General features: G+C 41.9%; 1 protein-coding gene across 4 annotated transcripts in view; it reads right to left on the reverse strand.

Annotated features, from left to right (window-relative positions):
* Nucleotides 1-15,947, reverse strand: part of PCCA (propionyl-CoA carboxylase subunit alpha) — a 358,591-nt gene that overhangs the window by 45,926 nt on the left and 296,718 nt on the right. For all 4 annotated transcript variants that reach the window (XR_010302383.1, XM_064143822.1, XM_064143820.1 and 1 more), the window contains exon 22: nt 3,151-3,291. Coding sequence is in view for 3 of the 4 variants with exons in the window: in XM_064143822.1 (XP_063999892.1) it covers nt 3,151-3,291 (141 nt within the window). In the remaining variant the exon portion in view is untranslated. The remainder of the gene's footprint in view (nt 1-3,150; nt 3,292-15,947) is intronic.

Consider the following 15,947-nt stretch of genomic DNA (forward strand, 5'->3'; position numbering starts at 1 on the left):
TTAAGCCTTCTTTCCATAAATAATAGTAACCTTCTTTTCAGTCAGCCAGATTTCAATTTGTTTTGTTGTTTATGTTGCTTTCTGCTTCTGAGTGCTTTCATTGTGTTTCCAGGAATAACTGAGTGACAACTAATTACAGTCTTCTGATCACATGAAGGAAAATAAAGTAAAAAGTAACTGAAAAGCTAAAAAATTGGCAGCATCGCAAGTTCTGCTTCTCTCTACATGACAAACAGCACTTCCCCACTGTGTCACTAAAATCTATAGAACATTTTACAGACAAAAGAAAATAAATCCCTTGCACATACATATGTATATTTTTTTTCCCCAAAAAAAATGAATTGAAAACTGCTTATCAGAGCAGCTGGATGGAGGATGTTCACACAATCTTCTATTGGGCTGCATCAGATCCAAGTATTTTTCAGCAATGGCAGCCAGATGAGAACATTATGCTTTAAGGAAAAACAAAGACACATCGGGTGGGGAAAACTAACACATAGATCAGCACTGCCTTCTCATCTGGGTAAGGACACACAGAGAGGGACTAACAAACACCATATGCTTTACCTGCCCAGGCCTGGATGCCCTACAGCCAAACTACAGGCAACGAAGATGGGTTTGCAACTGTGGCCATTCAGACAAAGACGAGATGCCCCTCTCTGGGAGTTTCTTCACCGTTTATGAAGTTGCAGCTGTAGGAGGGGTATGGCAGCCCAGCTCCCCACGCTACTGACCACTCTGGGAGCATCTCTCTGTGAGAACAGGGGCCTGTGCTACACTAAACACTATTTAGCATGAATCACAGGTTAGGAGAAAACAATTTTGGAGCATCTCATAATCAGGCAGGTTAATTGCTAGCGGCAGCAACACCTGGGTGGAAGGATGGACAACTACCTTGAGCTCTCCCATTTTTCAGCTGTGTTGTTTTCACACACCATGCAAATAAGAGCTGCCAAACCCAGCTGCAAACACAGAACAGGAGCTACTTAAATTCCCATTTCTGCAGCACACTAAAGAAATCAGACTTTTCCCAAGCAGCACAACAAAAAGAGTTGTATTTATCGGGGAGCTACAGTTCCCTGCCCGCCACGCCTTGAACAGCTGTAGTGAGCGAGCTGGCTCCTGACGGACAGCCAAGACGTGTAATCTGAATCACACCATCCCACTGCTATTCAGTGCCGAGAGCTGATGCTACCCTCATCTCGCTGGCTGGATCACTTTTTTTTAACGTTTTGACACTAGTCCTGAAAAGGAAGGATTTAAGTTAAACCCTTTTCAATAAAGCAAACGTGGTTTTGCAATTAAAGCTGCACAATTAGCATTGACAATCTCGGGTCAGCAGAACATAGATTATGCCGTTCAAATGCTCTGCCGCTCAGCGCCTCCAGCAAAAAGCTGTAGGAGAGGAGAGGAGAGGGGGAAAAAAACCCTCCACGCATTATTTAACAACTTGTGATCTGATGCACCGCACCACTTGTGGATGTGTGGAAGGAGGTTCATTTGTTTATTGACTTAAAATCCTTAGTTCTGGCTTCCTTTTCCACTGGTTCTATTCCTTCCTTCAACCCAACGAGAATTATTCTTTAGGGCAAGAAGTCCACTAACACTTAATGGACTTGTCTTCTCTAAAAGATGTATAAACAAACTTTAAAAGGCTCAAAATCTTTGCCTTCAATATGCTTCCTTCTTAAAAAAAGAATGTTTAAGATCTCTCTCACTCAGCCACTTGCCCTGCCTAGACACAGAAATCAGATTTTCCCATCCATGTGATGACATAGTGATTAATTTTACCCGAATCCTACTGGGTTTAAAGATATAAACAGCATGCATGTGCAGATGCACAAAACCAGAAAGCTAAGTGAACAAGCTGAAAGAATTTCTTTCTTCCTAATTTTTTACTCAAGCTGTACTTAGTTCTGCTTTCTCAGAAGTCTCTTTGTTTCAATAACGTGAACATTCGCACCTATAGATCTTCAATACTAACAGAATGGCTCCCTTCTCTCTGTAAATAGACAGAAATCTCCATATACTCTAAAATCAAACGTGGCATCCCAACAAAATGTAAGCAAACAGATCACTTTACTGGCAAAGCTCATAACTGCAGTGCTAATTTTAGATTTAAGATCTTGATCCCACTTCTAAATCATCCTCCAAGAAAACCTAGCGTTTATTACCACAAATTATGAACCCTGAAACTAAAGCTTTCTGTTTGTATCTAAGCACCACATACACATGTTTATGGCACCACATAATTGACAACAGTATTTTCAAATTCATGTGCACAATCTGATTCAAATACTCCTCTCTCCCTACGTCACTCTGCTGCTTTCATTGGTTATAAGAGATAAGGGCCCTAACCTTAGAAATAATGTATTATATATAACGTGGTAGAAGTTCATACAAGGCTGAGCTCAAATAGGTGTTTATATGCAACTCTTAAACACTGTATTTACATTTGTTTCCAGCTCAACATGAGGTAAGAAGCATTAGAAATCCCCAAGACAGCAACAGAATATTCTGTTGCTCTTCTGTACATCAAGTTTATTCCTTCTGCAGGACAAGAATATTTCCATATGAGACTGGAAATTCCCATCACGGAGTTCCCAATTCAGGAAATTCATATGCATTGTGAAATGCTAAGATAGGGCTTCTTAAAAAAATAAAAGGGGGAAGGCTGAGGAAAAGAAAGTTAAACACCTATCCTGTGTCTCTTGTGTTCAGTAGTATTTTCTTTGTTTCAGGGCAGAAAATCAACAATTCCCTCCTGCTAGCACTAACAGCATATATATACTTAGGTATATTTACATGCATATACACACACAGACACACACACACACGTTCCCCCCTGCCAAGGCATCTGTGATACAAAAACAAGCTATTTGCCCAGTTTCAGCTGTGCACTTGTGCCCAGCTGAAAATTCTCCTTTTAAAGCCAGCGTAATTGGAATGATGCTGCTTGATTAGCGTTCATAATTCTGCTGAAAAGCAGCACATATCCTCCAGCACACTTTATTCTACAGGTACTGTAAGAAACAAACAAACAAAACAAATCCTACCCCCCAACCTGTGACCTGTAGTTTCAGCTGCACCAAGGAGAATTTTGTATGGAATACATAATGAAAATGCAGACAAATAGATCACATTTCTTACCATGTCTCCAGGCTTGACAGAAACTGCCACCACTGCTCCAGGCATGGGAGATCGCAAAATGCTGGAGGTGTCCTCTGCTGCTTTTTCTGGCATGTACTTGCTCAGCTCTGCAGCAACCTTCGTCAGTATTTGTAACTTGTACTAAAGAATAGGAAGAGGAATGTTTTAGAAAACTGCACCTTGGTGAATCCCAGGCAATAACCTGCACTATTTTACAGCATGCTTTTATGCAATACATCTGCTATCTACTCGTTACGGGAGCGTCTGAAAACAAAATCACTGACATCTTTATTCAGAGTTTCATTTTCAGGACGTACAAAGGAAAACGTGCAACCTCAATCTCCACCAAAGAAGACATACAAGGAAAGAATAAAGCACAGGAAAGAAATATCAGACTCACTTAAGAATTGGGGACAGACAGAGAAAAAACCTCCCAAAAAACCCCAAACAACACCCACAGAAATATCCTTATGCTGACCGCATATTATCTCTAGTGCATAAGGGATATTGAGCGATTCATTTCCAGTGCTGTGCCGAATTGGAAACTGACCTTTTGGAAAAGTCTGCCATATTTTCAACACATTACATTTACTTTTTTAAAACTCACATTTTTTCCAATCATGTGTTTAATATTTGAAGTTAATAACTTGTTTAGATTTTGAAATTCAGACCTATTAAACTTTTCTTGCACAGGCACAGAATGAGGGAACGTTGTAGTTGCACCGAACGTGTCTTGTTTGTAATAAAAAAGGCTCAGCAGCTGTTAGCTACCTTGAAAGAACAAAAAAATATATATATAATTTTTTTCCTATTACTATTCATATTAGTTAAGAACAGAAAAGAGTATGGTGGCCAGCACCAGAACAAGAGGACACAGCCTCAAGCTGCGTCAGGGGAAATTTAGGCTGGAGGTGAGGAGAAAGTTCTTCACTGAGAGAGTCATTGGACACCGGAATGGGCTGCCCGGGGAGGTGGTGGAGTCGCCGTCCCTGGGGCTGTTCAAGGCAGGATTGGACGTGGCACTTGGTGCCATGGTCTAGCCTTGAGCTCTGTGGTAAAGGGTTGGACTTGATGATCTGTGAGGTCTCTTCCAACCTTGTTGATACTGTGATACTGTGATTCTCAAGTCTCTGGGAGCATCCCTTTAGAAACCTTTCTGAAAACATCTAAGTGCAAATACTAACTTCATCTCCAGGCTTTTAGCTGTTGAAAAACTTATCCATTCATCCAACATTCCCATTTGTCCCAGCGCACCTGAAAACGACCGCGGAAGGCCAGTAGATGGCAGCAGGTCTCTGCCTGAAGGTCCTGCCGCACCAAGGCCAACCGAGTGAAGCTCAGCACCCGCACGCTTCATCAGTAATTTAAACAAAGGTTTTAATGACAAGCATCGGATGAACCGCATTTACAATTCAAATGCGTATTTGGCTGATGTAAAGTTCAACACCTTGCTTTGAACAGTATGTTTTCCTCCAAAACAATTAGCTATTGTTTTACCAGCAATAAAATGTCTTTACTTCTCATTTTTACGCCGACAGAAAAAATCCGATACCCTTATGGTGAAGGTAAAGGGGGACTCTACCTTCTGTTTCCATAGAGAGTAGAACAAAGTATTTTAAAACCCGTGCAAGAGGTGATTAATTCCTCAATGACATCTTTCAAAAGTGGCTTTCAAAGCCAAATTAAAAATACATAATAGGGGATTATCATCCCCCATAAACGACGTTTGGACACACAAGACTACGTGCAATGAACAGCTCAGCCATTCACTTGGAAATACTTGCTTCTAATCAGAAATACACGCAAATGGTTAAATGAACTGATCCCCCCCACCATCCCCACAGTCAAAGTAATAAAATGCCACAACGATACTCCCAGAAGCTGTACATGGAACCCCAAAAATTTGAGACCCCATTCGCAAATGTTGTCTATGACTGATAACACACAGGGAAACCAGCCCCATTTAGTATGCCAAAAGCCTCCTGTAGGCATCATCATGACCATTACAGACTGTGGCACTCATGTTTTCCAGTCCAAAATACTGCTAGTTCTGTATCCCGGCAGCACAAGCAACTATATTTAATGCACTGTGCTCTTTCCAGGTTCTTGCCCTAAAAGTCCAGCCTGTGTGCCTGTGCCTGTGAGTGCTTGTATGGACACTTGCGTGTGTGCTGTAGGGAGAGGGGAGGCAATGCCTATAGGAGATTTGATGACATAAGTTGCAAATCGAATTGCAGCTGTGTGACAAGTCAAATAATAACATCTTATGCATGTTTCTTTACTCCTGAGTGTCTGTTTTGCAATCAAGACATACAAGTGTCTGCCAGTTTCTGAAGGATATGATCCTTAAGTGAAATTACTGTGCAAATAAAAGCTTTTTGCTCCTATTAAAATTCATCTGAGTCATAAGTGGCAAGGAAAAAAAGCTCGCAGAGTGTATTCTGCTGTCAATCTAATAAACATTCTCTGCAGAGGGACTATTTATCAAAGATAAATTGTACTTAAAAGTCCTTCATTAAATCTATGGGGGGGAATATAATTACACCAAATTGCACAGTTTCGGTATCCATGGTTAGTGTCTTCTTTGCACTTACCGAGTTTGAAAATAAATTTTGGACAAAAAAAAATAACATGAAGAGCACAGAAGCAAGTTAGAATTGTAGACTCTGTTGCTGCCTCATGCAAAACGACTATCTCGATGGTGTTTCAAAGGATTGGGTTTAGAAGCCATGTAGATTTTTAAGGCACGTATAACACTTTTGAGCTGCCCCATTTCTAAATCTAAGCTTGAAATGACAGCAGTAGACCTTCTGCGTTCATCTAGGGCACAGTATATTGCAGGGACTGAAATGCAGAATTCTCTGCTCAGTTTGCAATGCACAGCAGCAAGGAAAAAACCCACGTTCCTTAGTATGCTGTACTTTAAAGCCCAGTTCCCCACACCAAGTTAAAATATCCCTAGCAAACATTGTTTTTACTATCTTTATAATTTTCATATCTTTTGGATTCCTTTCTCTGCAGGGCTCCTGCTTTGCTTGGAGTGAGATGTAAGAGTCAGGACACTCAAAGCTTTAAAATGCAGTTCTTTGTTATTGATGAGCTGTTCCTTTTTCTTTTGTATTTGTTTATTGTTCTTTAGTCGGTTTGGGGGATAAGCAAGTTACTGTAATCAAAAAGTAAAAAATAACAACAGTAAACTTCTGGGGAAAGGCCTTTTTTGGCACAGCCGGTTCACAAATGACCTTTCAGAATATGAAAAGACAAAGCCACAAAGAAAGGTTCCTTCTTTAAGATTAGCTTTGATGTATTTCTGCTGCTGGCTGGACCCTACTAAATACCCACATAAGTGTCCCTTTGTAATGCTGGTTCTTATCTCTTAGGGATGAGTAGCGCAGGGGAGGGTGGGAGGGGCAGCTCACCTAACCGAGGCTCAGTGAGAGAGAGCCACAAGTCTCCCTAGAAGACTACATCAAACAATAGGCCTGACAGTGTTGCTACAATAAAGACAACTAGGAATATATATATATATATTTTATCATTACGTGATTGACACTGCTGCTATGCCTTTAATTTAGCGATTAAAAGGATGAGCTTACAAAGTAGAAGTTTGGGTATGCTACTAACAGAGTGTGGGTGAAGTTCAGTTTTTCTTCCTTTATCCTGAGAAGAGGAAAAGGAGTGTAAACCGAGGAAGGCTGTAAAGTTTGGGTTCTAAATAGAGACCAGAAGGTTTCCACTGGCTTAAACCAGACAAAACATCTGTTGAAGTCGTAAATAGACTGAGTGGACTCTCAGAGCAAGGAAATCTGCTAGCCATCAGATCTGTGCTGAGTAGTTGTCACCAGCCACTGCTCCACTCCACAGGGTTTCAGAGCCTAATTCTGCCATCCAAAGTAGTCAATAAAGAGGTATTTGAAAGGAATTGTACAGCTTTTGATGGCATAAAAACCAGGTGTTTCTTTTCCACAAGACCCTTGGAGTCCACAATCTGTTGACAAAAATTATAGGAGGGGAAAAGTGATGTTACTTAATACTTTTCTAAGGGCAACCATATCCTCTCCTACCTCTCCCACTAAATGAACTGGGGGGGTTTCTGTAATGCAAAACTACCTCTCGCGACCAAATCTCTGCGACTAAAAGGAAAACAAAAAGGTGTAATAACAGCAGTGCAAAGGAGTAAGAAAAGCAGAGGAGAAGAAAGTAAATACAGTGAAAATAATTTGTTGGGGGTTGTGTAGGGTTTTTTTTTTTTAGATACATACTATACTGATCCATCCCTCAGGTCAGTAGACAAGAAGTAGACCAACTGCTACCAAAAAAAAACAAAAAGAAAGGTGACCAGGGTACATCTGCCCCCAGCTTTGCTTAAAAACAAGTCCTGTAGTTTGCACAGATATGGTTCCCTGACACTGTACAACAGAATACTGTAGATCTTCAGCAAAATGCTCAAAACTGCACTCTGTTAAATCTCACATTACTTTATTAAATATGATCTTCCCTGTACACCTGAAACTTACGTCCCCAGAGGCTGTAAATGTTCAAACTCCATTGGATACTTTATAGAGCAATTTAATGTATCACTACCCATGTGTTACTGATGGCAGTGTTTGGATTGCTGACCAGATGTGGATTTTCAGTATGCCTTCACCTAGAGGTTCAACCATGTTTTTCAAACGTCTGTCATTCCTGTGGTCAGAAGGCAGAAAGTCTTATGCTGCTCAAATTTCAGTAGAGAGAAACTGTCTGCTGTGCATCTTCATTATTTTCACTAACCTTATGGTCTCTCCTTGGAATCAGTAAAATTTAAGTGTGGTCACATAATTTCCTTTTAAAGCATTCCTAATTCACATCCTGACTCAAGTCACCTGCAGTTTGACTGTCTAGATTCACAAGGAGTATGTTATTCAGAGTTCATCCAGTGCAATACCAAGCAGTGTTCTAGCGCTGAACACGATGAGCATACTGAGGTTTTTTGTTAGCCATTATATGTTTTTACATCGTGACCATATCCTTGCTTGGATTTGCAGCACTGCATCTAAACAGGAAAATTATGTAGTTATTCCATATTACTTGAAGGTGTCAGGCACCACCTCCTTTCAGTCAAGGTTTTATTACTCGAAAAGCTGATAAATGACATTTTGCAAATCACAGGGGCTTTTTTTTTCCTGGCTCTTGAGTTCTAGAGCTAAATTACTTCCACAAGGTGGTGGTGAGGACTGGCATTAACACCTGCACAAAATAGTAGCACTTTTAGTCTAATGGAGGAGCAAACACTCAACATGCGAGGGAGACAGTTAAAACTAAAACCACAAATAAGCCAAATCAAACCAAAACACACACACACAAAGCCAACAACTCATACCAAAAAAAAAAAAAACCAACAGCCACAAAAATCATGAGCCTTTAAGTAGTAACAAGGGAAAGAAAAAAAAGAGAGAAGCCTCACCACCATACGGTACACACTCCAGCAGCAGAAACTTAATTAGGATTGTTATTCAGCCACATTTCCCACTTTCCATTCCTTGTGTGATACATAATTAACACTCTAGAGAAACCTAACAAGGGTTAAAGCCATGCAAAAAAACCCTCATGTATTTCCTCCACTTCAGACTAAGGCTGAATCAAAAACGTAGAGACTGAAAGCTTGGAGATGTCCTCTTGGAGCTAGCATGCAGCCGAGCAAGGTGAAACGAGCAGGGATCAGGGAGGGAGCCGGGCGAGAGCAGGAGCCGCTGCAGCTGCAGTCGCTGGAGCAGCCTGTTAGCATAATGCTTTGACAACTCCATCAGCGCAGTCTCAAGGTAGCTGTCAATCAGGATGCATCATTTAATACAACAGCACACTAAGGATTTTCTCCTACAACCCACATGACAGCGTTATCTACAGCTCTATTTATATCAGCGCCCAGTTGTGTTTACAACGCTGTTGTAATTAGAAAAGATGCAACAGGCAGCAATATTATTCAGCTTTCCATTTTGCCATGCTGCCGCGGAAAGTGCGATCCTGCTTCACAGAGTCATGCTAAATGACAAAAGCGCTATTTTCTTCAGTCTCCGTGCTCAGACAGCACTTCATTTGCAGCTATCTATAATTAGATTAATGGTGTAGTGCCGCACAAAGCAGGCCCACTTCACATCAGATAGCATATGAATTAGGACAAACACTTATTTCAATTCCAGGCAGAGAAAGCAGTGACTGGAGTATTTAGCATACCCTTTATGGTGGAATGAGATGTTAATTGTGTACCATTACCTCTAAACTGCTTGCTTGTTGTATAAATCACTGTGCTAATTGATGCTGAGATAGAAACGTAGCCACAGGCAAGAAAGCAACGGAATGAGAGCTGAAGATGGTGGATAAAGGATTATCGAGTAAAACCATATGGAGATGAGATTCCTTTGAAACCTGCCCACAAACAGTGCAACTGCGGACTACAGGGGGAAAAGGGCTGCACTGATACTTAAGGGGGAAAAAAAATCTGTGTATATATCTTTTATATCAACGTTTCAGCACAGAATAAACCCGAGCCAAGCAAAAATCCTGAACAATACATGTGTGTAATGAGCCTCAACACACGCTTCCAAAAGACAAGTAGCATGGGCAGACATGCCTTGGGAATAGTCACCACACTGCTCGAGGTTTGAAGGCTCAAGCTGATAAATAGCCCTTGAAACCAGTCCAGAGCAGATGTTCCCCTGACCCATCTGTGGACTGGAAATGCAAACTCTTTAACTGTGTCTGTGCTAATAAAAAAATAATTAAAAAAAAAAAAAAAGAAAATAAAGAAAAAAAAAAAAGAAAGAAAGGAAAGAAAACCCCACCTCAGGATGTCAAGTGGCTTCTATTAAGCTATATGTCCTAAAAACGTGGAAGGGAAGCAGTGTCACATATCCTGAGCAACAACTACACGTATCCTAGCCCATGCACATATAGAGACATGAAAATCCCTGAAAATTCTCCTCTGTGTACTGCAGAGGCAGAAGTAACAAGTAGCTGTGTCAGCACCAGGACCAAAAAAGCCTTCTTTCTCACAGATAAGGTTTGTAGCTGTTTGCCATCTTTAAAAGAGTATTTGGTTGGTCTGTAACTGCATGCTCCTTAGTGTAGATTCGATTGCCTTAAACCCTCCGCCCTACACTCTCTGACACGCTAGAGTTTAATCTTCCTCCTCTAGCTAACACTGAATGGGTTGGACCTTAACGCTTTTAGAAGCCTCCCACCTCTGCTATATCTGGCTGGAGTGCACCACCTAAGTCAAAGTTACTGGAGAGCCAGGGACAAGGACACACAATGGACATCCAGTATGGCATGCCCAAGCTCTGGTTTCATAGAATAGAATCACAGAATCAGCCAGGTTGGAAGAGACCTCCAAGATCATCCAGTCCAACCTAGCACCCAGCCCTAGCCACTCAACTAGACCATGGCACTAAGTGCCTCATCCAGTCTTTTCTTGAACACCTCCAAGGATGGCAACTCCACCACCTCCCTGGGCAGCCCATTCCAATGGCAAATCACTCTCTGGGAAGAACTTCCTCTTAACATCCAGCCTATACTTCCCCCAGCACAACTTGAGACTGTGTCCTCTTGTTCTATTGCTGGTTTCCTGGCAAAGTTGGCTAAAGATAATATTAATGAGAGGAAAATAAGCTATGTAATGATACTTTGAGCATTGCATTTAAACACAAGCCAACTGGGTGACATGCTTGCCTTCAAGCCATGCTTTTTTTTCCCATACAGACACTGCAAATCTGTTTGGCATAACTTTTATTCTGCAGAAAGGTGGCTCTAGTACACTTGCTGCACACTGAATCACCTCCCTTCTGGCCCCAGTTATAATATAAACCTTTTTTTCTTAAGCATTATGCTCAGAAAACTTGGTTAAACTTCTACACAGTTGAGACTCAGCTTCATACCTTGATCACTAACAAAACGTCAAGGCAAAAGGCTAGCAACTAAGTGGCTTGTTCCAAGAAGACCTATTCACAACACAATATTTAAGAGCAAATGCTGACTTTCAACCATGAGCTCTAAGATCTTAACACAGTGAAATAAGCTTCCAAAAACTACAAGGTGTCTTTCCTTTGAGTGTTCTAAACCCACTGCTGTTCAATGTTTGGTACTGCCTTAGCTTTAAAAAAACCCAAACAAACAAAAACAAAGAATACATTATATTTTCTAGATAAGGTTCATTAAAAAGAGCTAGACACTGCATTTTCCAGCCCTTTTCTCTTGAAACTACTCACTTTTCCTACTAATGGCAAGCTAATTAGTACTTGAAGGGAGTGGGGTAAAGTGTTGCAGCAGTGTTCCTTGGCCTGAGTTTCCAAAGTAATACACATGACAAATATATAAGCATATGTAAATCCATATATATAAGGGAGGACTTAGAGGTGGACAGTTAACCCCATTGCAAACAAGCAGTACTAATGTACAAATTACTGCTTGATGAAAAATCATGTGAATAGCAGTAGAGCATCAAGTACTGGTTGATGAAGTGCTTTGATTACTTTGAGAGGAAGCTTGAGGTTATTTCCAACACAGTATGCTAAACAGCAATAAGTAAAGTGATGTTAAACACAGCATTCACTGCTTTGGAATGACAATAGAGTTCAGCAGTTTAGATTTTGGTCGACAGAAATACAAATCCTGTGGATTCCATTCCTTCATTACTGAAGCTTACAACTGTAAGGAACCACTAGCTGTATCTGACCAACTAATAGGACTTACCAAATAGAAACAAATGGCAGTAGGAAAAAACCCTTGTGCTGACTACTTTGAAATAACACCTCCCAAGCGTACGGCGGGTTGACATAAATGGAAATGCACTGAGGAAAAGAGCTGTGAAGCTGTGTAACAGTCCTGTTCCTAATCATTAATCACTTTTTTTTTTTTTTAGACCACTTAAACTAGCCCATTAGAGCCTGCAGCAAAATGCCAACACTCACATCATTCGTATGTCAGCAATGCTGGTGTTAACAGGAGAAAATATATGGTTTCTATGACTGTGCCCCAGTTCTATAGCATTTGCTACCATTAATTGAAAAAGGCAGCTAAACAGAAGGTAAATCATTCAGTTAGCTAAGCTGTTTAATAACATGTAATTGATAATGTCAATATGTTACAGTGACATAATGCATCACTTTCATCACTCTTACGCATCAAATACGGTCACCCTGCACTTCAAACATTTACTTTGTACCTGCTATTTAATGAAAAAGCCAGGCAAGATTGCCTGTGGAGCACGTGTGGAACATACGTGCAACACACCACTGCCTCAACACATCTGCAGGTTGGCTAGAAACAGGTTCCTGCCACAAGGCTTGCAACTTTGTTAAAATGGTTTAGCGGTGTCATTAGCAATTTGCCTTTTGTCTCAAAACTCCAGAAGCTCTTTGTGGAATATTTTATACTCCTCTAATAAAATCTGTTGGAAAAGAGCATGAAAAAATCTGCACCAGAAAAAGCAACCACTTGTTTTCTGAAACGTGGATACAGGGATAACAAGTTAACCGTGGCACAGTGTGATGGTTTGGGGGATACCCCGCCCCTCCCACACTTTGTATTTGCCCCAGCTAACTCAGACGGCCTCTGGGAATATAGATGAAGCAGTTTATTTACAGCTAGCAGAATTTACAAGCAGCTATTTACAATATATACACTTATATACAGTTATATACAGAAATATACAAAGGATAAACAATACAAAAGCACAACTCCCCTCCCAGAAACCTGAGTCCCCAGGAGGGGCTCTCAAACCACCCCAACACCTCCCCCCGACCCTCTCAACCTTACCCCAGTTCTCAGGAAGAAAAGAGGTGCAGCCAAGAGGTTAGGGAGCAGGGTTAGTAGGAGCAGGGTTAATGAGATGTGACCAGGTCTAAGGCAAAAGCAAGAGTGAGAAACAAAAATGGAGAAAAAGTCTTTCTTCTTCCCAGAGTTCTCAGCGTAACTGTGAGAGAAGTTGACATCAATTGTTTTTCATTTCACTGCCCGTTATCTAGTTCTTCTACCAAAACATTCCAGCTTGCTTCAAACTAGCACAATCCACCCCTGTCTACTTCGCTCAGAGTATCGCTGAGAATTATCCAATCTAATCTAAACCAATATTTACACTAAAACAATATATACAAGTTCAGTTCACACTTCAATCAGATGTAGGTGATTCAAAAGCTCAGAACAGGGACTCCCAGGTGATGTTGGGTTCGTGCTCACATACTGTAGATTTTTCTCAGTGTTGGGCGCCGATGTTACCTAGAACAGAAAACTCCTAACAGCTTGAATTTAAACTCTCTCAGCTAAAGTTAGATTTCTCTGTGGAATACACTGAATTTCACCATTCTCCTGCATTACCCAGTATGTATGACCAGGACCTTCAGCAGAAACCACCCCTCGGACAGGTTTCCCTTCGCCCGAAGGAGAAAATACCCAAACAGTTTTCCCTAACAGATTCTTCTCATGTATAACAGGAACTTTATCACCGTCTACTGTTTGGACCAAATCTGATTGTGCAGGTCCTGCTCTGTTTACTGAACCTCTACTATTTACCAACCAGGTAGCTTCTGCTAAATGTTTGTCCCAGTTTTTCAGAGTTCCACCCCCCATGGCTTTGAGGGTGGTTTTCAGCAAACCATTGTAGCGCTCAATCTTCCCTGAAGCTGGTGCATAGTAGGGTATGTGATAGATCCATTCAATACCATGCTCTTTGGCCCAGTTTTTCACAAGATTGTTCTTGAAATGAGTACCATTGTCTGACTCAATTCTCTCTGGAGTTCCATGTCTCCACAAGATTTGTCTCTCCAAACCAACAATAGTGTTACGTGCAGTAGCATGTGGAACTGGATAGGTTTCCAACCATCCAGTGCTGGCTTCTACCATCGTCAGCACATACTGCTTACCAGAACGAGATCGAGGTAAAGTGATGTAGTCAATCTGCCAGGCTTCACCATACTTGTACTTTGACCATCTCTCACCATACCATAAGGGCTTGATTCGCTTAGCCTGCTTAATAGCAGCACAAATGTCACAGTCATAGATGACTTGGGTGATAGCGTCCATGGACAAGTCAATTGACCTATCGCGAGCCCATCGGTACGTTCCATCTCTGCCTTGATGTCCAGATGAGTCATGGGCCCACCGAGCTAAGAACAGCTCACCTCGGTGTTTCCAATCAAGGTCAATGTCAAGTTCAGAGTTGGTATCAACTTGAGCAATCTTAGCAGCTTGGTCTGCCTTCTGGTTGTGTTGATGTTCCTCAGTGGCTCTGCTCTTGGGCATGTGTGCGTCTACGTGCCGCACCTTCACTGGAATTTTCTCCAGCCGTGCATCAATGTCCTGCCATAGATCAGCACACCAAATAGGCTTTCCTTTCCTCTGCCAACCATTCTTCTTCCAGTCCTTTAGCCAACCCCATAGAGCATTGGCTACCATCCACGAGTCGGTGTAGAGGTAAAGGATAGGCAAATTCTCACGTTCAGCCACATCAAGAGCAAGTTGAACAGCTTTTACCTCAGCGAACTGACTGGATTCTCCTTCGCCATCTTTCGTTTCGGTAACTCTCCTGGTTGGACTCCAAACCGCTGACTTCCATATTCGCTTGTTCCCAACAAGACGACAGGAACCATCTGTGAACAAAGCATAGTTCTTTTCCTGATCAGAGAGATCACCATAGGGAGGAGCTTCCTCAGCACGAGTTATTTTCTCCTCCGGAGGTTTGGAACAGTCTGTGCCTTCCGGCCAGTTGGTGATCACCTCCACTAGACCAGGTCGGTCAAGATTACCCATTCGTGCTCGTTGGGTTATCAAAGCCATCCATTTAGACCAGGTTGCATCTGTGGCATGATGTGGTGATGAACCTTTGCCTTTGAACATCCAGTTAAGAACTGGCAGTCTAGGAGCTAAAAGCAATTGTGACTCAGTTCCAATCACTTCAGAAGCTGCTTTCACTCCTTCATAGGCTGCTAGAATCTCTTTCTCAGTTGCAGTGTAATATGTCTCTGAACCTCTGTAGCAACGTCCCCAGAAACCAAGTGGACGACCACGTGTCTCATTTGGAGCTCTCTGCCAGAGACTCCAAGTTGGACCATTGTCACTGGCAGCCGTGTACAGAATGTTTTTAATGTCTGGACCAGATCTCACAGGTCCTAAGCCCACTGCATGGACTACTTCTCGCTTAATTTGATCAAAGGCTGCTTGTTGTTCAGGTCCCCACTCGAAATTGTTTCTCTTACGAGTCACATCATGCAGAGGTTTGACAATCTGACTGAAACCAGGAATGTGTAGTCTCCAAAATCCCACCACACCAAGAAAAGAAAGTGTGTCCTTCTTACTGGTGGGAACAGCCATGGTAGAGACTTTGTTAATCACATCCTGAGGAATGTAACGGCGACCATCCTGCCACCGCACTCCCAGAAACTGAATTTCTCTGGCAGGTCCTTTGACCTTGTCTCTCTTAATGGCAAAACCTGCTTGCAACAGAATGTCAATGATTTTGTTACCTTTCTCGAAGACTTCCTCAGCAGTTTGGCCCCACACAATGATGTCGTCGATGTACTGGATGTGCTCTGGAGCTTTACCTTTCTCCAGTGCATTGTGGATGACTGAGTGACAGATGGTTGAGCTGTGTTTCCACCCCTGAGGCAAACGATTGAACTGGTACTGGATTCCTCTCCAGGTGAATGCAAACTGAGGCCTGCACTCCTTTGCTATAGGAATAGAGAAGAAAGCATTAGCAATGTCAATGGTTGCATACCACTTAGCCTCCTTCGATTCCAGCTCGTACTGGAGCTCCAGCATGTCTG

The sequence above is a fragment of the Pogoniulus pusillus genome, chromosome 5, assembly GCF_015220805.1.
Source record: "Pogoniulus pusillus isolate bPogPus1 chromosome 5, bPogPus1.pri, whole genome shotgun sequence".
NCBI classification, from domain to species: domain Eukaryota; kingdom Metazoa; phylum Chordata; class Aves; order Piciformes; family Lybiidae; genus Pogoniulus; species Pogoniulus pusillus.